The sequence below is a fragment of the Lygodium microphyllum genome, chromosome 6, assembly GCF_053477565.2.
Source record: "Lygodium microphyllum isolate KBCC chromosome 6, Lygodium_microphyllum_v1.1.10, whole genome shotgun sequence".
NCBI lineage: Eukaryota > Viridiplantae > Streptophyta > Polypodiopsida > Schizaeales > Lygodiaceae > Lygodium > Lygodium microphyllum.
This window is the reverse complement of record NC_141140.1, coordinates 1656956-1678966: the sequence shown is the minus strand read 5'-3', so window position 1 is coordinate 1678966 and position 22011 is coordinate 1656956. Positions and strand designations below refer to the sequence as shown.

Genomic DNA, 22011 nt, shown 5'->3' with positions numbered 1-22011 from the left:
CCAACCGACTTTTGCCTGTTGATTTTCGCTCCCACTGCAGAACGGAACACATCAAGCTCCAGCCTCACTCTCTCCAATATCAACTCATTGTCCTCTATGTAGAGGATTGTATCATCTGCATACTCTGAGTCTAACAACTTAGTCTCCTCTCTCACTGCAAGTCGAAGGCTGCGTAATCAGCTCACACGTGACTTAAGGAAGTGAGACATCACCTCTCTAAAGAGTAGAAATAGGCATGGGGCCAGGGGAAAGCCCTATCGAACCGATCTCTCCAGCCGAAACTCCTCCCCTCGCCTTCCGCCTATGAGAACCCTAATGGTGGCCGATCAGTTAAGGATGGAGACTCCACGAATCCACACCTGGGGGAATCCTAGCCTCACCATGGTGCCCTCTAGGAAGTCCCAATCCACCTTGTCATAAGCTTTCTCGAAATCCAACAGTAGTACGGCCAGTCTCTGCCCACTGTGCTGAGCCCACTCTTTTGCCTCAAAGAAGGTAAACACATTGTCAAGGATGCTCCTATCCTGGACAAAGCCTGTCTGTGTGTCATGGATGATATCTGGAAGCACAGGGCATAGTCCCCTACCAATCATCTTTGCCAGTGTCTTATAGGCCACTGACAATAAGATGATGGATCTCCATTGGGAAAGCTCCAACCGGTCTCCCCCTTTGGGAAGAAGACTGATAAGGCCTGCCAAGAGACTCCCTGGCATCTGTCCTAAAGTGAAAATCTCCTAGAAGGCCATCAGTAGGGGGTCCTTCATCATTTCCTAGTAGGTAGTGAAGAAGGCCTTGGAGAGGCCATCCTCCCCCGGGCATTTCTGCCCATCCCGTGTATGGAAGGCCTCCTCTAGTTCCTTCTCTGTGAAGGAGGCTAAGAGGGAGCGACCCATCTCCTCTGTGACAAGGGACGGGGTGTGATCCCATACCTGCTGTCTACATCTCTGTCCTCTAGCTGAAGCTGTCTCCTGCTGGAAAAGGCGTGTGTAATAGTCGGTGGCAATCTCCATCACCTCATCTGGGCTAGAACAAGTCCTCCCATACTAATCCCGAAGGCTACGTATCTGCTCTCCCTGCAATGCAAGACCAGTGCACCTGGAAGAACTCCCTGCACATCGTGTCCCCCTTCCGTGCCCAGAAGGCTCCTGAGGTTCAAAAACAAAACTCCGAGCGTCTGTCCTCCACGCCAGCAATGGCTGCTCTCGCGCGAATCTCCTGTGCATGGAGGGTGGGATCCCCTAGTGCCTCTTATAATAATCTTTGCGTGGCTGCCAAGTCCCGCCGGAGTGCTCTCTTCTCCTCCCAGCTCTGCTACATGGCCTGTATGGCTGCCTCTTGGCAAATTCTGCTCGACTCTGCTAGGACCTCTGCAACCTCCTCTACTATCCAGTCCCTCCTGCCCCACTCTCTAGTCCAAATCTGCTCTATCTATCTCGTCACCTCCTCCCTCCTATAGATCGAGTCAAGGATCCGACAAGATCATGTGTCTAGGGCGGATGCTGGGGGTTCAAGTGTCAGGAGAACCCGGCAATGATCAGACAACGTGGTGCTTGCCAATTGCTCAGTCTGGCCTCCACGAGAGCCTTCCCACTCTCCCACATAAAACCTATCCAACTGCTTCAGCAGAACTCCACCTAGCCACCTGTATCCCCAAGAGAAGTCCAAGGACCTCTCCCTCCTATGGAAGGCAGGGTCTCTCCAGGCATCGCGTGCTCCGACTACCAACATAAAAACCTCCCATGCCACCTACTCCTCCCCAGCAATGCCCTGGTAGTTTCTGCCTCTACCCTGTTGGTCCTCCAAAACCTCCAGGTTGTTGAAGTCTCCTCCAACGATCCAGGAGTCATTCGCGATCTCCACCCAGAACCTGCTACGAGCCCTAACCTCCGTAGGGGCATAGACATTGAGAACTCCAACGCACGAGTCCCCAATATCCAATCTGATACATAGAACACTCCCTACCACTATCGCCCCGTGGTCTCATACACAGGCAGTGAGACTCGGGCCACTAGAGGTGCATACGCCTCCACTCCTACCGTGGGCACCTATGGCATGCTCCCAGTAAGTGTGCGAGCTGCCCGAAAGCACCTTCGCTACCCGCTAGGCCTGGGTGGGGATGCGCTTGTGCTCTTGCAGAAGCAAGATGTCGATCCCTCCCGCCAAGGCAGGCTGCAGCTCTTACCAAACAATCAACTTCCTGGAACCACGTGTCCCACTGTAGTGGAGGTTATTCACATTCCAAGATGGTAGGTGTAAACTCATGGGAAAACTTATGACTGACCGAACAGGCATGTGTTCAGTATGGAGACTGCTAATGAGAAGGAGAAATTGTGAGGCATGCAAGTACGCTTTCCGCCTGTCTGGAAAGAGAACTCCAATCTCCCATGGTGGCCCTCGGCCGGAGCATAGGGGTAATAGATGCGCCAGGTGGTACTATCAATGCATCTATCAGCCATGCTGAGAGTCATGACTCGGTACACTGGTAGAAACGGGCCACTCGACCACGTCTCTCGGAGCTCTCTGTCGTGGAGGGGCTCAAAAGATAATACTCAAGTGTGGGACCTCGACACCAGCCCACCAGTTAATGTCCATCATGCACCCAAGCCACTACATTGCAAACAATGCTAATCCTTCATCTCCCATCCACTAGGAGATGTGATCCGCCACTTGACTCTTCAACTCCTCCTCTATCTGTGTAGTCATCCACTCCCCTGAGTGAGAGGACTGAAGAAAAAAGGTGTAGTTTGGTCCATCCGGTGGTGCTAGTAGATGGACCTTGCCTCTCCTTGACTTACGAACCACGAAGATCCCCACCTCTAGAGGTAGTGGAAACTCTCCCCGCTCCGCAACTCTCAAGTAGGATCATGGACCACTGCGGCAGAACTCCTGTGGCAACAACTCTGCCTATCTCGAGAAGGTGTAATGGGCGGCAAGGGCGAATGAGTTGGTGGTTGTATGGGAGGGGGAGGACTGCTGGTGCGAAAAGGAAGTAGATGTGTGTGCCTCATCACCTCCTATGGGAGGATGGGGGGTGGGTCTGGGGGAGACTACCTGAACCGGGTGCGGATCAAGGGGGGTGCTCCATAGGGGAGGTGGTGGAGGGGAAGAGGATCGAGGGATGGTGGGATGGACAGGGATACATGGCGGGTGTGGGGGGGGGACTGGTGGCCCCGGAAAGGGGGAGGTTGTGGCGTAGGGTCAGTAAGAGGGGAGGGGTGTGTGGTGTGGTGTGTGGAGGGACATGGGATGTGAAGGGGGGTGGATGTGGGATGTGTGCGAGTGGTGGATGTGGGGAGTTGCAGTCGTGCCGGGTGGGACGGGCAGGGGGGGCTGTGGAGTGCTCTGCCGAGGAGGCATCACTTGCCCACCTGCTCTCTACGTCGCTCCCCCCTGCCGTCTCCCTCTCTGTCATCTTTGTACTCGTGTGAAGCCATCCACATCCACTTGTGTGCTTGTCAGCGGAGCCACCCTAGCACCAAAACGCGTGCACTCTGCTACCTGGTGCCCAAAGTCATGGCAACGCAAGCACTGCCCTGGCTGCCCAGTCACAATGACCTGTTGCCTAAAGGAGTGTCCGCCTGCCTCAATCTCTAGGAACTGTGAGATATTCTTAACCTCTTTCACTGCCACCCGTACCTTTGGGACTCTTGCCGCTGTCACTGCGTCCGCGAAAGACGCGGGAAGGACCGTGCCGAAGAGGCGTCCAAAGCCTTCCACCAACTCGCGATACTCTATCGCCAGGCCGAGAAAGAGAAGGGTGACAGGGTGCCAAAGAAACCTATTGTGAAGTGCAAATGCCTCCACAATGAAGCCACTGTACCAAGGGACCATGTATATGACCCCCTTCATGGATGCATTGGTGAGCTGGCAAGTAACTCACGAGCTACATCTACCGAGCTGAGCCGAACCGTGAAGATTCCTTGGCTCATTGGAACCGCCTCCACGATTTGCACTGTGCCGATGCACAGCGTGGAGTGAAGACAATCCTGAAGCTGGGCCCTGGCTAGGGAATGTCCTACTACCTGACCATAAATCGTTGTTTCCTTTAGGCTTTAGCTCCAACTCTTTAGCCCGGACGCTTAAGAGCTACTCGTCAAAGAGAACGACACGCAAAGTGTTTGACTGGGGGGCACTCGATGAGTGCGCCGGCATCTGACCAGAGGTTTCCATTGTGCATCTCTTCTGAAAAGCTACCAGTCACGTTGCGGTGCTTCCCGAGGGGAAAAGTTACTGCGGATGGAGGGAGCAACTGGAGGGTTTTTTTTTTTGTTGGGGGGGGGGGGGGGGGGGGGGAGGGATTTGGTTTTTTGTTTTGGCAGTGGGGGAGGTGTTGGACGCCACGGATGTCGGGTTACGACGGGTACCACACGGAGGGGTGGTACGTCCACCCCGGACAGAGTCGAGATTGCAGGGGAAAGGTAGTGCGCCAGGGGGGAGGGATAGCAACATAGCGGGGGAGCGGTGTGTCCCAGGAGGACGAGCGGGCACGAGCTGTCGGGCCAAGGGCGAGCTGTCAGGGTCGGCCAGACGAGGCAGGCGCGAGCTGTCGGAGCGGGGGCAAGCAGTCAGGGGTGGTGTTAGAGATCAGTCGCCTGGTCGGACTGTAGCCAGGCTGTACAGTCGGACTGCCACGTGGTAGTCCGACCTGGTACAGTACAGTCAGCTGCATTTAATGCAGCCGACAGGCAGTTATTTGGCGCCCAGTTCTTGACTATTTATAGCCGTGATTTCCAGCAGTCTCCTACATTCTTCTGCTCGCAGTTTACAAGCTGGAGGCTCACCAAAATTCCGTCTCTGTTCGCAGATTTCAGACAGGAGATCGTGCAGACTGCAACGGACTTCGAGATGAACAGCAGGTTGTATCGTCGAGGTGGAGACACGCAGTCCAACGCACTGCGCCTGTGTATATATCTGCATATCTTTGTATACAGCACACTTTATACAGCAGATCTTCATCTTCCACTGTCTCTTTCTCTCACTTCTCTCTCTTTGCGTTCTCTCTCTCTCAGTCCTTCGCTTCCGCACCGCTGCACTCTGACATGGTATCAGAGCACTATTGAAGGGCTGACTGAGTGCAGAACCAACATGAAGAGGACTTTCCATCGCGACACAAGGCTGCGTTTTCAGCATTTGAGGGCAGGCAAGAGGACTGCGCCTCGGAACAAGGCTGAAGCGAGCGCGCGTGGGAAAGGAGTCGAGGTGGTGGATTTGCTGCTGTTTTCTGCTATTTGACGAGGAGCAAGTTTGAGTTTTCAGCTTTCAAGTGCAGATTTTGCTTTTTCATCGCCTCCGGCGGGTGAAGAAGTTCCGGGACGCGGAAGAGCCCTAGCAGGCTGCGTTTTCACAGTCAGAGGAAGCTGCTTTTGCGTTTGTAAAGGCATTACAGGTGAAGATATCTACAGAGATTGACTTGGAGTTCCAGACGATCATGGACCAAAAGGTGCCTGTCTTACCGGCTCTTCCCGCAAATCAGAAGCTCGATGGCGACAATTACCGCATTTGGTGCGTGATGATATTGGCCATCCTTGAGTCCTACGATTTGGCGGAGCTTGTACAGGAGGAGATCGACCGGCCCTCGGTGAGAGATGAGTCCAAACTCTCTTCCGATGCTCGTGCGGAGTTGGCCAAGGCACAGCCTCACTGGGACAAACTGAATGCCAAGATTCGTTCCTTTCTTTTTCTGTCTTGTACAATAGCCGTGATAGCCCACATCGAGAACCTGACGGTGGCTCGGGAGATATGGCTGGAGCTTGATCACATGTATAACCGAATGACCCTTATGAAGCGGGTTTCTTTGGAGGTGCAGATGCGGACCTTGTCCATGAACAAGTCTTCTTCGTTGCGGGAGCACATCAACAAGCTTAGACAGCTTCAGATGCAGGTTCAGAATGCAGGGAAGCCGATTTCCTCCGAAGACATGGCGATCACACTCTTGTCCCAGTTGCCGCCACGATTCACTGCTTTCTACTCCGCCCTCATTGCTTCGGGGCGAGAGTCCACTCTTCGGTGGGAAGAGTTGGTTCCTATGGTCTTGGACCAAGAGGAACAACTGAAGGGACAGAATGCTTCCAAGTCGGAGGCACTGACAGGTCAAGTCTCTCAGAAGAAGGGGAAGGACCAAAAGAAGAAGAAGGGGGATAACAAGTCAAAGAAGGACAAGGACAAGGACAAAGAACCCACATGCCATATTTGTGGTAAGACCGGCCATTGGAAGAAGGATTGCCCTGACAAAGACAAGAAGGACACCAACAAGAAGGACACGAAGGATTCTGGAGCGGTGGCTACACCCTCATCAGCTGCGTTTCTTCATCTAGCTGTCATTGAGGACTCTACACCGAATGCTTCTGATGTTGCGATGACAGCTCCCCAAGCTCGAGAGTGGATCGTTGACAGTGGTGTCTCCCGGCACATGACTCCTTCATCAGTTGGTGTTATCCAGTTGCGACCTTCGCGTGGGCAAATTCTCATTGGAGATAGCTCTTCGGTGTCTATTGCAGGACGGGGTGAGATGCAGCTTATTCCAGATGGACGTGCTGGTACCCATACCTCAGAGGCCTTACATGTGCCAGGTTTAGGGTATCATCTACTTTCGGTTCATAAGATTTGTTCACTTGGACTTTTGGTGGAGTTTGACAGTGATTCGGTGCGAGTCCTTGATCGTGGGTCACGGAAGGTTCTCTCATCAGGATATGAGGAGAATGGCATCTACAAATTGACATCTTCTACCGCCCTCCCTACTCTTCTTCTTACCTCTCAGACACAGTCAAAGCTATGGCATGCTCAGTTTGGTCAACTCAACTATGATTATCTTCGGAGGGCGTCACATGGATAGCTTGTTCGAGGGTTGCCAGACATAGTGGTGAGCCAGCAGCCATGCGTCTCCTGCATTGGTGGGAAACAGCATAGGGATGTGATTCCCAACAAAGCTTCGTGGCGGTCTACTTCACCGATGGAGCTTGTATCTACAGATCCTTGTGGCCCTATGAGGAATGAGTCCTTGCAAGGGAGCTCGTACTTCATGTTGATTGTAGATAACTATAGCAGGATGACATGCGCCTATTTCTTGGCATTGAAGTCAGAAGCTTTCTCCCACTTCAAGGATTGGCTTCTCTTTGAGGAGAACCAATCAGGCCGGAGATTGAAGACCTTGCGATCCGACAAGGGTAGTGAATTTGTTTCTAATGAGTTTGCTCGTTTTTGTGCACATAAAGGTATTCACCAGGAGTTTGCTAATACCAACACTCCTCAAGAAAATGGCATTCTCGAACGGAAGAACCGAAGTGTGATCGAGATGGCGTGCACCATGATGGAGCACCGACAGACACCTCAGTTTCTGTGGGCCAAGGCTCTGGCTACTACAGTCCACATCCTTAACCGATCCCCCACTTCGGCCGTTGATAGGATCACACCTTTTGAGGCCTACTTTGGGACTAAGCCCGATGTTTCTTATTTTAGGGTCTTTCGGTGTGATACCTATGTTCACATTCCCAAGACTCATCGTGATAAATTTGAAGCAGCTTCCCGAAGACAAGTGTTTGTTGGCTACAGCTCTCAGTCCTCCCAAGGCTATCATTTGTATGATCCCGTCAAGCGGGATGTGTACACCAGTCGAGATGTGCGGTTCGTAGAGGTTCCGGCCATAGCAGCGGGTGAGGAGCATCCCGTTCTTGGAGATCCAGGGGAGAGTTGGGCTCCCGCGACAGTTCCTTTGGAGCCCGTGCATTTTGATTCTGATTCTGTTTCTGATACAGAGTCTACTGTTCCACTGGTCACCCCCGAGGAGTTACCACCGGTGGATATCCCGGAGTCTTTAGCTGATGGAGAGAGACAAGCAGAGGTCCGGCCTCCTCCTCGTTGGGCCCGTGACACACTCCGTGATTTAGGGATCGAGGGGGTTCCTAAGGAGTGGAAACCGCACGATGGCCTGCGGTGGTCACGAAGGCACCAGGCACATTCTGCGGAGCTTGTTTGCTCTAACTATTGTTTGATGACCCGTGTTATGCAAGATCGAGATCCAACCTCCGTGAAGGAGGCTTTACAGTCTGCACCATGGAAGAAAGCTATGAAAGCCAAGTTGGAGGCTATTGAGAGGAATGGCACTTGGTCACTCGTGCCACGCCCCCCGAATAAGAACGTGATTGGCGTCAAATGGGTCTTCAAGACCAAGTACCTTAGTGATGGTTCTTTGGACAAGCACAAGGCTCGCCTTGTTGCTAAAGGTTTTGCACAGCGCCTAGGGATTGATTGTCATGACACTTTTGCCCCCACTGCTCGTATGGCGACTATTCGAGTTGTTCTTGCCTTGGCTGGCCATAGGAGATGGCTTGTCTACCAGTTGGATGTGAAGTCGGCCTTCCTCAATGGTGATTTGAAGGAGGAGATCTATGTAGAGCAGCCTCCTGGCTATGGATCTTCAGATGGGAAAGTCTACAGGTTGAAGAAGGCCTTGTATGGCCTCAAGCAGACTCCGCGTGCATGGAACGAGAAGATTGACTCGTTCCTTCAGTCACAGTTGGGATATCGGTGTTCCAAGGCCGATCCGCAGCTTTATGTACACACTTCCGAGGCTGGTTGTGTGCTTTTTGTGTTGTATGTTGATGATTTGATTGTCACAGGTGATCATGCACAGAAGGTCCAAGAGACGAAGGCAGCTTTACATTGGACGTTCGAGATGACGGATTTGGGTCTACTCCATTTCTTCTTGGGCCATGAGATTTATCAGTCTCAGAGGGGGATCGTCATCTCTCAGCAAAGATATGTACAGGAACTCTTGGTTTCTTTTGCGATGGAGGATTATCGGACCATTTCTACTCCTATGGATCTGAACTGGAAGGCCACTTCCCATTCAGCTTCTCCCATGGCGGATGCTTCCCGCTATCGTCAGTTGATTGGATCATTGATTTGGCTCCTCAACACTCGTGTTGATCTTTGTTTTGCTATTGGGCTCTTGGCGGGGTTTATGAGTGAACCTCAGACGGTGCATTGGCAGGCAGACCAGAGGATACTTCAGTATTTGAGAGGGACGTCTGATTTAGGGATTCATTATCCAGCAGGCACAGGTGGTTCAGATCTTGTTTTTGCAGGTTGAAGCGACTCGGATTGGGACGGTGATGTGGACCACAGGCGGTCTACTACAGGTTACTGTTTTACTTTGGATGCAGGTGTTATCTCATGGAGTAGCAAGAAGCAGCCCACGGTAGCCCTTTTGTCTACTGAGGCGGAGTATCGGGCCACGTCTTCCACCACATGTGAGGCTGTGTGGCTTCGGAGATTGTTGGAGGAGCTTGGCTGCCCCCAGACTCGTCCTACTTTGCTGCAATGCGACAATGAGAGTTGCATTGCCTTGGCACGGAATCCTGTTTTTCATGCCCGGACGAAGCACATAGAGATCCAGTACCACTTCATCAGAGAGAAGCTTCTGGATGAGACCATCACCGTGGAGTACTACAAGACGGAGAACAATCTTGCAGATTTGTTTACGAAGGCGCTTCCCCATGCTCTACTTTGGAGACATGCCAGATCCCTCGGGCTTTTGCCCCGCCCAAGCTCTGAGAGGGGATGTTAGAGATTAGTCGCCTGGTCGGACTGTAGCCAGGCTGTACAGTCGGACTGCCACGTGGCAGTCCGACCTGGTACAGTACAGTCGGCTGCAGCCGATAGGCAGTTATTTGGCGCCCAGTTCTTGGCTATTTATAGCCGTGATTTCCAGCAGTCTCCTACATTCTTTTACTCGCAGTTTACAGGCTGGAGGCTCGTGCAGATTCCGTCTCTGTTCGCAGATTTCGGACAAGAGATCGTGCAGGCTGCAGCGGACTTCGAGGTGAACAGCAGGTTGCATCGTCGAGGTGGAAACACGCAGTCCAACACACTGCGCCCGTGTATATATCTGCATATCTTTGTATACAGCACACTTTATACAGCAGATCTTCATCTTCCACTGTCTCTTTCTCTCTCTTCTCTCTCTCTGCGTTCTCTCTCTCTCATTCCTACGCTTCCGCACCGCTGCACTCTGACAGGTGGCACGTCAAACGCCCATCAAACGGGGCGCAACGGGGGGGGGGGGGGGGGGGAAGCAAACGGGCTGGCATGAACAGTCGGGGCGGGGGGCAGCAGTGCGTTGTGACGGGACGGGAGCTTTCCAAATGCTAGGTGAAAGATAGGTTTGAGTAAGAGGTAAGACATGGGAGCAAATAGGGCCAAGGAGCAAGAGGATGAGAAGAATAAGTAAGAGGTGGGACGGGAGTAGAAGATGGTAATATTTGTTAGCAATGTGCATATATTGGGTGTTAAATCTCATAGGCAAAGAAAGTGGATTTCATTTCTATGGCACTGCATCTAATGCTGGCACCTCTATTTCTGACCACTTTTAATGCTGGCCATTTACACAGTCTATTCAAGGCAGCCCCTGGGGCCTGTACTTAGCTTTCTTAGTATCTGATACAAGGACATTGCATCCTGTTGGAGAGAGGGAGACTGGGAGCACTCTGCAGGTTGCCCACAGCCCATGGTTTTGTACATACTCTTGTGCTCTGGTATATGGATTCCGTTTTCTGAGTTCATCTCTTTGAGTTCATGTGTTCTTGTTCTTTTGTTCAGTTCTTTCTGTTTACAACAGTTCTATCAGCTCTACCTTTTTGCTTCTGTTGCTCCACAGTTTCTCACAAGAATGACGTTCAGGGAGGCAAGGGGGAAGATACTACAATTTACAAAGAGTGCGGGAAGGACAAAAGGGCTACAGGGCTGAATGGCTGCAGGACACGAAGACCACACGGAAAGGGGAAGGCATATAGCAGTGTTTACTCAAAGGGACAGCAAGCTAGGCTTCCATGACCAACCATATCTTTTTGGTTTGGCTTGGCTTCAGCAGTTCATATACTCCTTTTTCAAACTAGAACTTCAAGAGCATCAGCCTCTTTGCTTTTCCCATTACTTTTGAATTAAGTTCATCACTGAAACCAGTTTCATTCAGACAAACCAAAGATAAATCATAGATGACTAAGACATAGTTACCATAAGCCAGTTCAAGTACATATGTAAGGGTAGTCATTTCATGTAGCTTTACTTGGATTGACTCAAGTTCTTGAAAATAGTACCCAAATCTAGAAACTCACATGCAATCTTTGATGTAGCACAGTTGATTGAGGCAGATTCGCCATCTGTAACAAATACATTTATTGAAATCAGTGAATATCGTTCAGTTTTCATGTCTCCACAGTATTCATGGAAACATGTAATATGTTCTCTGTGTATCTTCAGAAAATCACCACATTAGTTGGAAGTTGTGCATTCCCAAATAAAGTGCTGGCTGGATTGGAGCCTATTTGCCCCAGGTGTGGTTTCGCTTGTCCAGCTTGAGCCAATTGATTTTGTCCCAGAGTTTGTTGCAACTGTTGCCCCTGCTGCATGGTGCTAGTCTGAAGTTGCTGATGCAGGGCTTGGTGCTGTTGCAGCTGCATCTGGAGATGATGCCTATCCTGTTTTGATGGGAAAGAACCAGAGGAATTAGTAATGCATTTAACCACCAATTAAACATCGGTTCCACCACCAATTTTCTATGGCTCTAAAAACTAAAAAACACCGAAGATAGTCCTTTACAAAACAGACTGTCACTTAGCTGTTTCCTTACAAAACTTTTGTACTATTTAGACATTGTGACAATCGCAAGGACCTCAATAACCATGCTTCTCAATTCCTGTTTCCTACTCCACGGTCTCAATTACAAGCCTGTTTGTACCTTACATTAAGATTTATCTATGTGCTTTCAATGTCAAGCATTGAACCTGCCTACTAGCATACATAGTTGCCAAGGGTTTCTGGTGCAGCGGTTACCTATAGCATAGTTGATGTTACAAGCAATCATTCTAAGTCATGCATTAGCATATCTAGGACATCATGACATTGATACAATGGTGAAGAACATTCTTAGTTGGCCAAATTTTCAGATTTTGCATGACTTTCGTAGTTTCCTTGGATTAGTATACAAGGTTCATCCACCATTTTGTAGATATTATCTCCCCTTCATGCTTTACAAAAGAACTGAGTGCCTATTACATGCGCTGAAAAAAAGATTGCATTATTAAATCAATTAAAGACAAGCTAACTTAAGATCCAACTTTGATTTCACCTAATCTTCGAAAGGCTTTCAAGGTACAATGTGATGCATGTGGGAATAGTGTTCTTGCCTTCAGAAAGGGCAAGGCTCAAGACAATGAACAGAAATGGGCACTTGTTTTTTAAGTTAAGCATGAGGTGCATGGGCCTTTTCAAGAGAAAGAAAAGATAAATGATGTGGCTTAAAATAGTAGAAAACCACCAAATCTGGCCGACTACTGAAAATAGGCCAAAAATATGGCCAACCTGCTGCAATAATACCTGTAACTGCAATAAATGCAGTCCGACTGCAGAGTAATATGGGGAAAATGATGACACTACATCATGGGCAGTTGTACAGCAGACAGACACTGGCAAAGGGTGTAAACTAGCTAACAATCTGAGAAAATGCACAATAAATGTGCCTAAAACACAACAAATGCACACTAAAATATTAAGGCTCTCATGTCTTTGTCAACCTCTAGCTAGAGCTCACAACCAAGAGATGATAGACTGACATGGCTAACAAATAGGCAAGCTAACCACCCCTCTCAGATCCTTGGAGTATCCAAAGACCCAACAATCTCATGTGACAAAGCATTGTCTCCATGGGACAATAGGCCAGTGCCAACTCGGAATCCATAATCTGCTCTCCAACATAGTGGTACCAAATCTCAATGTACTTTGTGCAAGCATGAAACACCAAGTTTCCCCACCAAGACAAGGGCACTTTGGTTGTGCATGCACAGCTCGGTAGGTCTTGTCTGTGAAAAGCCAGTCTCTGCCAAAAGATGACGGACCTAAACAGCCTCCGTAGTTGTAGAACAAAGTGCACAACACTCAACCTCTCTAGAAGAAAGGGCCACAGTAGGTTGCTTCTTGTCGATCCAAGAGAGGGCTCTCAATCCAAGGGAGAAAGCGTAACTTGTAGTGGACAATCACAAATCCACATCACCTGAGGAATCAAAATCACTCCATCTGAAAAGAGCAACCCCCCATACATGATCTCATAGAATCGAGTCCCCTGTAACTAACGAAGAACACGTAAAGCTACACTCAAATGATCCTATGTAGGAGAAGACAACAAAGCCACCACAAAAGAAATATCCGGGCAAGTAATCTGGTAACAAGGCACCTAAAGCGGGTAGCATATGGTAAGGGAGCTCATGCTGCCAATAACTTGGACTCAAGATCCATGGGGCATAAAATAGGCTGGCACTCAACCATACCAAACTCCGAATGCAACTCAGAGACGTACTTGTGTTGGGAAAAAAAAATGCCATAGATCTCCAATCCAAGCAAGAAGTGGAGAATCCCAAGATCCCTCATGTCGAACTCCTATCTCAATATCTTAGGAGTCTGATCAACGTCTTGTGTGTTGCACAGACAAAATCACCAAGACGCACCTATCCTCCACAACCTTGGAATAAAGGTTCAGATCATGATCCGATCAATGAAAGCCAATATCCAAGAAGCATCGATCAATCCTCTATTACCAAGCCCTAGGAGCTTGCTTCGAACCATAGAGGGCCTTCTGCAGTTAGTAGACATAGTCCCCCTATGAGACTACAAATGGAAGAAGTAACACACACACACACACACATAGAGAGCAAGAAAAGGAAGGAAAAAAGACTACAGTGAATACAATGAAGAACGTTGGATACAATCAAGAGAACTGATCAATCCTTGCACGCAGCTCTAAGCATCAATGAGGGCACCAGATCAGGCTGCGACAATGATGGCAACAACAAAGTTGGAGAGTATCGAAGATAGAGAGTGCAAAGCCTGCAAAAGACAAGTGATCTACCAACTGAGGAAGGGCTGCTATATAGAGCCAACTCCCACCAAAACTGACCGACTACAAAAATATGCCCTAAATCTGGCCGATTGCTCTTGGCAGAGGCAATAAATAGCAGCCAACTGCTTCTGTGCAGTCCAACTGCAATAAATGTGCAGCCTGCTGACATGGCAGCCCACACATGTGGCACAGAAAATAGCAAACATTGTCACAAACCTAGACAGCCTAGGAAACGCACACTTATATGTGCAAACACCAAGAAAAGACAAGAAATACACCTGAAACTCCCAAATCTCCCATGTCTCTATCAGACTTTGACAAGAGCTCACAACTAGGAGATGACAGCCTAACACGACTAAGATAGGCAGGCTAACACCCCCTCTCAAATCTTGGGAGTGTCTAAAGACCCAACAACCTCATGTGATGAAGCATAGAAGCCTTGGCGCGAACGGCTTTCTCAACAATAGGCCACCACCAGCTCGAAATCCACGATCTCCTCTCAAACATAGTGATACTAAACCGCAATGTGCTTTGTGCAAGCATGAAACACCACATTCTTTGCCAAAGCTAGAGGACTTTGCTTGTCCATGCATACCTTTGTAGGTCCTGTCTATGGAAAGCCAATTTCTGCCAAGATATGACAGAGCCAAACTCCCTCCATAGTAGTCAAACGTAAGGCACAATCCTCAACCTCTGTAGAAGAAAGGGCCACAATAGACTGATTGATGCTACTCCAAGAGATGGCTTTCAATCCAAGGGACTAGCAGGAAAGTTCGAATGAGAATACTCTGCCTGAATGCCGTGATCCTTGCAAGACTTAGAAAAGAGGTGAGAAGTAAACTCGCCACCATGATCTGCTTGTACGCCACCAACATTGGAAGTAGTCTACATCTCCACAAACACCCTCCAGTCACACAGGATCGAGAGTACGCCTCACTCTTGTACCACAAAATAAGGCCATGCATAACAACTGAAGACGTCTACAATTAGCATCTGTTGAGTTCAACTCACACCTATGCTCACAGAGGAGTGCTGGTGATCTTCAGTAGGACATTGGGGCATTTTTTACTCTCCATACAAAAAGTTCTTTCCCCCAGATTTATTACTTTTATTTTATGTACCTATATTACACCGTTTTAGGCACTTATCATGTCTTACACACTTAGGGTGTGAACACCCTCTTACAACCCTAAGGTTCAAGGTTTGTACTTTGTACTTGCACCTTACACTTGAGATTATTGCATTGGGTGTCGTGCTCTCACACTCTACATTGTCTACTCCACTCTCAGTTGAGCTTCAATCTCTTCCTATTCTTGCATTTGGTATCAGAGCTGAGCCTCAACTCAGCTCACCTTAGAGCCATCATCTCTAGCTCTTCTGTCATTGTGAGCAGCTTCACCAACACCAAGCAAAGTTCTCACCCGGCCTACAGCACGACAATTGCCCTTGTCCGTTTTCTACAGGCGATGCTAGTCAGAGTGCTACCCTCTGTTCAATCATCAATCAACCAACACTGCTTGTCTCCAATGCAGCCGCCTATCTGAAACGCCCTGCTCCTACTGCATACCTACCCACTAGTAGCTGTGAAGAAAACTGCTAGGTTTTGCACTGAGGACACACAGTGTACAACCACGGCAGAAACACAAAGAGACAAACACAGACACAGAGGGCAAAACTCAAACCCTAAACGCAAAACTCAAAACTCAAAACTCAAACACAAACAGAAGAAGGGAGAGAGAGAACACAACTCTGAAGTGAATGAATCATGTAAATGAATGTAAGAGTGTACAATGTCCTTGCTCAAGGGCACAGCAATGTCGGAGTGTGACGTCCACCCGAGACAGATCCCAAGTCTGTGACCACCACTCAGAGTGTAGGAGTGCTAAATAGTGAATGGCAGCATGCTGGTCACCAAAATGAAGCAGTCTGGAGGCTGAAAACTAGTAAACGCAGCAGTGTACTGCCGATCAGAGGCTGGAAACTGCGCACAGTCTGTTGTAAACAGTAGGCTGAAACAGTGTCTGATATGGCCAGCGATGACTAGATGATTAGATCGCAGCAGATGATGATATCGCCAGCAGCTGACGTCAGCATGGATGAAGGCGCCAACAACAAGAGCAAACACGAATGAAGTGGCAGCAATCTCAAGGGTTGGACAGCCACGTGGGAGGAGGCTGATGGCTGAAATCTGCACATTAGGTGAGAAACCTGCATAGACAGAATAAGGTTGAATGGGGGCAGCCTGTCTATTTATAAATGTGGAAGGGCGCCCAAAAATTAGGGTTTCCACTGAGCTCTCTCGAACCACTCCCCGTTTTAGGGTTTTTACTCTAAAAGAGCATTTTTAAGTGTATTTTGGAGGTGTTTAGGAGGCTAATCAACAAGTTTTAGCTCAACAAACCCTCTCAGGCCCAAAACTGAGCTGAAAGGTTAGGCCAACCACTGTGATGTTTATTGACCCCAAGGCGTCCCACCCCAAAGCAGCCAGGCATCGGACAAGGGGTGTACGTCGGCTGCCCAATGGCCTACCAAGACTGCGGAGGCGATGCTTATCTTACCAAGGGAATCCAAGTAGTCACCCCAGAGAGGACAAGACATTGGACAAAGGGTGCACGCCGGCTGCCCAGTGGCCTACCAAGCCCTACAAAGGCGGATGGAACTACATGGAACTTTTTTTCTAGGTAGGACCAAAGCAATCTACAAGTTGTCAAAAGATGACGTACTAGTGAGACAGTAGGGTTTGTGGGGAGGAACACGGAGTGAACTCGGCAAACATGGAGAGGAGAAAAGAAGAGAGAAGAAACTCTGATGAATGGAATGATGAAGATCTGAATGGAGTGAATGTGATACAAGGGAACAAGGGTGCCGTAGCACAAGGAAGATGATGAAGACAACCACGAACCGCAATGTCCTCTTGAAGGGGTGTGAGGGTAGTGGAGAGGCTAGAGAGAAGAGGTGACAGACTAAATGAATCAGTCGTAAGGAATGAATGAGAGAGTGGCCTATAAATAGGAATCGTCAATCTAGGATAGAGCCCATTTTTGGGGCTGCAAATCCTAAACGCAAAACATAGAAATGCAAAAACACAAACTGCGGGTGAAGGGTTAAGGGTTTCTCAACACAAGTTAGCACTACACTGAAAGACAAAACCCTACAAAAGAGATGAGAATTTGCAAAAATAGAGGTTAGTGGTGAGATGCTCCAAAGCAAAACATAACAGAAAGGAAATCTAACTCGAAATAAATGCAATGAATCTGTGAGTAAATGCATCGGAAGTCAAAAGAATGGAAAAGCTAAGGACAATGAATCCTATGGACCCACTCTAAGAGTGCGAAAAATGAATGCTAGACTGACCTAGGATATCCGAAAGGACCTAAAGATATGATAGTCTAAGAAAGTGGCTACCATCGGGTACGTCTAGTGACAGGGCTCTGCCAAGGGAACGCCTGACGAGGTGGGGAGGAAGGTGAGATACATGCATGAAGTGCAATGGGATCGAAACTTGTAGACCAATTAGCCAGTCCCTCAAGGGTAGTGAAAGAGATAGGCTGCTGAGGCTATACTCGAGCCACATGTCCAGCAGCAACGACAGGTGCTGAAGTAGCAGATGAAGCAGGAGTGGAAGGTGTAGCCCCTTTGGACTGTGCAGTTGCAGCAGTCTGCTGAGGCTTTTTAGGTGGAAGACCTTGGGCCTTGGAGCGACACTCCTCATCCACATGGCCTGCTCTCTGGTAGTGTGTACAAAACTTGTTTTTCTTAGGCAATTGCTGCAAGATAGGTCTAGATTCTTTGGTTCCATATGAGGAAGAGGAGTCACCCTTTGATTGGCTTGCCTTCGCATCTGGCGAGTTCTTGCCACTACTAGTTTTCTCTTCCGAAGAAGAAGCAACCAACCCCCTTTGCTCTGAATAAGGCTGTAATGAGGATTTCTTGTGGACTTAATCATGTAGCCTTGCGTAACGCAAGAATTGGCACTCAAACTTGTAGAAGGTTGGCAATCGAGGTTGAGAGATGATGTGTTGAATGAAATTGAAGTACTTTTCGGACAACTTATTCAAGAAGAATGTGACCTGATCGTCATCTGACTTTGGAGAGCCACTAGTAGCGAACTGAGCAAGTAACTGCCTATATTCAGCCAACTTCACTCCCCTTCCTTAACAGAGAACTCTTGAAGCTCAAAGTCGAGATCGATGCGCTGAGTACGATCACGAGCCGCATAGCAGTTGAGAAGGTGACTCCAACGCTCTGACACGAGCGAGAAGTGCTGCAATTGAGAGTGAAACTCAGGAAGCAATTCCTACATCAGCTCAACATTGGTTGTGGCATTGCGGGCTCTCCATTGACGGATATAATCAAGGTGAGCTAGTCGAGGGTCCGACATAGGCTCTAGACCAATGACGAGGTCCCAAGGACCCTGAGATTGAAGCACTTGTTGCATGAAATGAGACCAAGTGGTTAGATTTCACCCGTTAAAAAGAGTCTTATACATGAAGGCATTCGTGGCCGTTGCAACAGAAGTGGTAGTGTTCGGAGATGGATAGTGTGAAAAAATGTGATGAGAGGGGTATTAAGTGTCAATTAACCGCCCCCTACACCCCTCCCCCAGAATGGTTTGGCTGAGCAAATGAATAGAACCATCCAGGAGCATCTACGTAGTATGCTTAGCCACGCAGGCCTACCACAAAGCTTTTAGGCTGAGGTAGTTAGTACAGTCATGCATATCATAAACAGATCACCTTCTAGCGGTTTGGATTTCCAGGTTGCCGAGGAGGTATGGACTGGAAAACCTCCCTCTTATGCGCATCTCCGTGTCTTTGGATATGAGACATTTTGCCATGTGCCCAGGGACAAGAGAAGTAAGCTGGATCCCAAGAATGTCAAATGCATTTTCCTTGGTTATGGGGATGCAGGCAGATGGGTTACCGTCTCTGGGATCCGTAGGCGTGGAAAGTCATCCACAGTCATGATGTAGTCTTCCATGAAGACAAGATGCATAGGCAGCCTGAGAGAGTTGTTGAGATCTGCAGGGTCATATTTCAGGAGAAGCCGAGAGCTCCCGCACAGCCAGTTGGATAGCCTACAGCTGCAACAGATACTCATGGTCAGGGTGTTGGACAGGCAGTTGTGCAGACAGCAGAGTCTGCCGTGAGACGGTCTACTAGAGACAAACGTCCACCTGATAGATTTCAACCCTCGATACATTATGTCTTGGTTACAGATGCAAGAGAGCCTTTCACTTATGATGAGGCTATGCGCAGGGGTGGCAGTCACTCCTGGGAGAGGGCTATCCAGTTTGAGATACTCCCTGCATAAGAATGAGACTTGGGATTTGGTTTCCTTGCCTAAGAGCAAGAAGGCTTTGCCATGCAAGTGGGTGTACAAGCTGAAAAGTACCGCTGGACACCCCAACCGACATACAAGGCTAGATTGGTAGCAAAGGGTTTTAAGCAGGAGCATGGTGTGGACTTTGATGAGGTCTTTTCTCCTATGGTTAAGATGACCACCCTGCACTTAGTCTTAGCTTTGGTTGCTCAGCTTGACTTGGATTTATACCGGATGGATGTCAAGACGGCTTTCTTACATGGGGACTTGCATGATGAGATTTATATGGAGCAGCCTAAGGGCTTTGCAGAACCTGACAGGGAGCACCTAGTGTACAAATTGAAGAAAATTCTTTATGGCTTGAAACAGGCACCTAGGGAGTGGTATCATAAGTTTGATGCCTTTATGCAGTCGCATGGCTACAACAAGAGTGCTATGGATTTGTATCTCTACACGAAGAAAGCCCGTGATGGTTCTTTATTGATTTTGGTACTCTATATGGATAATATGCTGATAGCAGGGAAAGCTCATGATGAGCTAGATGCTCTTAAGGCTCAGCTCAAAAAGAGCTTTGAGATGAAAGATCTGGGAAAGGCCTCTCACATACTTGGTATGCGCATTAGATGCTACAATCATCAAGGACTCCTCTACTTGTCACAGAGGGAGTACATTCATAAAGTCCTTGAGCGCTTCCGCATGCAGGATGTAAAGCCTATTGGCTGTCCATTGCCTTCTTATGTGAAGTAACATAGGCTGATTGTCCGCAGACAGATGACCAGAGAGCCGAGATGGCCAAGATTCCCTATACATCCACAATGGGCAGTCTTATGTATGCCATGATCGCCACTCGTCCAGATATTGCCTTTGCAGTTGGTGTTGTGACACGCTATATGGCTACACCTGGCAAGAAGCATTGGGATGCCGTAAAGGGTATCATGAGGTACCTGAAGGGCACTACACATATGTGCATATGCTATGGCAGCTAGGATACAGGAGTCGCGGGGTACACTGACTCTGATTATGCAGGACATGCAGATAGTAGAAAGTCGACTTCCGGCTATGTATTCACCTATGCTGGAGATGTTGTTTCTTGGATGTCCAGGGTGCAGAAATTCACGGCCCTTTCTACTACAGAGGCCGAGTATGTTGCAGCCACTGAGGCTTGCAAAGAGGCCATTTGGTTGGGTCGTTTGGTTGCTGACCTTGGTATTGATGCTACCCCTACACTGCATTCGCATTCTATGAGTGTTATTCAGTTAGCCAAGAATCCGATCTTCCATGCAAAGACGAAACACATTGAGATGAGATATCACTTCATACATGGGGTCGTTGAGGACAAGTATGTCGATCTTGTCAAGATCTCGACTGACCAGAATCCTGCAGATCTGCTCAGGAAAAGCCTCTCTACAGAGCGCTTTGCCTTCCTCAGGAGGTTGATGGGCGTGGGATGAGATGACGTTTTTCCTCATCCTCTTGTACATGTGTACATGTTGTACTGTCTTTTTTTCTATTTTTCTTTTCACTCCTCACTAGGGCAGATTCGCCTTTAAGTGAGAGGTTATTGGGGGTAAAGAAGCCTCCGCCTAGCCTCCCGTGTATTACTACACTGACAGTCACCGCCACTGCACACTGCAGGTGACGGACGCTCGTCATCGTCACTTTATTCTTTATTCTTTTAGTGACAGATTGAATAAAGGAAGGCCCGGTCACGCATTGTGACTGTTGGAGTTCCCATTTCTTGTCTCTCTCTTTCTTGCTCTTGCTCTCCCGCCAGCTCTCGAGTGCAAGCTTCGATCCTTCTCACCTTTCGAAGCTTCCATGTCATTGTTACAGCTGATAGCCCTTCATGGTAGTGCTATAGCCCATGAAACCAACCTTCCTTCTCGTATAGGGATGGTAAATAACCTAATTTAACATGCTTTAATCTTGGACATTAAGCACCCTATTGGCCCTAAAATTGGCACCCCTTGCTGTATTTCTTTATCTTTTATTGCAAATGCATACAACACAAGTAAGATCCTCTAACCTCCTCCACTAATCCAAGTACCCCTTGCTATAAAAAGTGACTAGCAAGCCTTCAAACCAATTTGCCCCTTGGCTTGCTTGGGATTGGCCTTTACCTTGCTCCTTGAAAGCCAAATCTAGCCCCAAATTTACTATTGGCTAGATGACCTCTTGAATCTCCCTGAAATTCCTCAATTTTTCAGCTGCTCCAATTCAAGTCCTAGACCCTCAGTTTTGAGCATGCATCCCAACGCGGTTGTCGAAAGCCTATTTTTTGTTGTAAATTAGGATTAACAGCAGAGATTGACTGAAATCTCTACCTTTGATGGCTCAAACTGCATAAAAATATTGGGAAAACTTAAGAGATGGTAAGGGGATTAGAGAGAAATTTCAAAGTTTGATCGTAGGAAATGCTAAAAAGCTACTACTACCCTGCTCAAACATCCATGAAAGTTGTCATCTACAGCTTTAGAACCACCACAAAGACTATTGCCCCCTCCAATATGCTGTCATCTGTACTAGAAAGACCTTGGGCTGATATCACCTACTCCTATAGGAATCCAAACTGCTATCACATGTTGTAGGACTAATCCCTGGTAGCTGCAACTCATATCACTAGCCTCTCCTTGCTCTCTAACAGTCTCCTCTCTCACAATGACTAGAATGTGAGAAAAAATGTGAGAAGTAAACTCACTACCACGATCTACTTGAACTCCACAAACATTCGAAGTTGTTTGCATCTCCACAAATACCTTCCACTAGTAGAATCAAGAGTACATATCACTCTTATACTCCAA

The 22011-nt window shown here is 48.4% G+C and overlaps 1 protein-coding gene across 1 annotated transcript in view; it reads right to left on the bottom strand.

Annotated features, from left to right (window-relative positions):
• Positions 1 to 22011, bottom strand: part of LOC148034230 (uncharacterized) — an 89139-nt gene that overhangs the window by 41867 nt on the left and 25261 nt on the right. The window contains exons 6-7 of the mRNA XM_087680461.1: positions 11265 to 11474; positions 11112 to 11156 (exon numbers count right to left, since the gene is read on the bottom strand). Coding sequence (XP_087536587.1) covers positions 11112 to 11156; positions 11265 to 11474 — 255 coding nt within the window. The remainder of the gene's footprint in view (positions 1 to 11111; positions 11157 to 11264; positions 11475 to 22011) is intronic.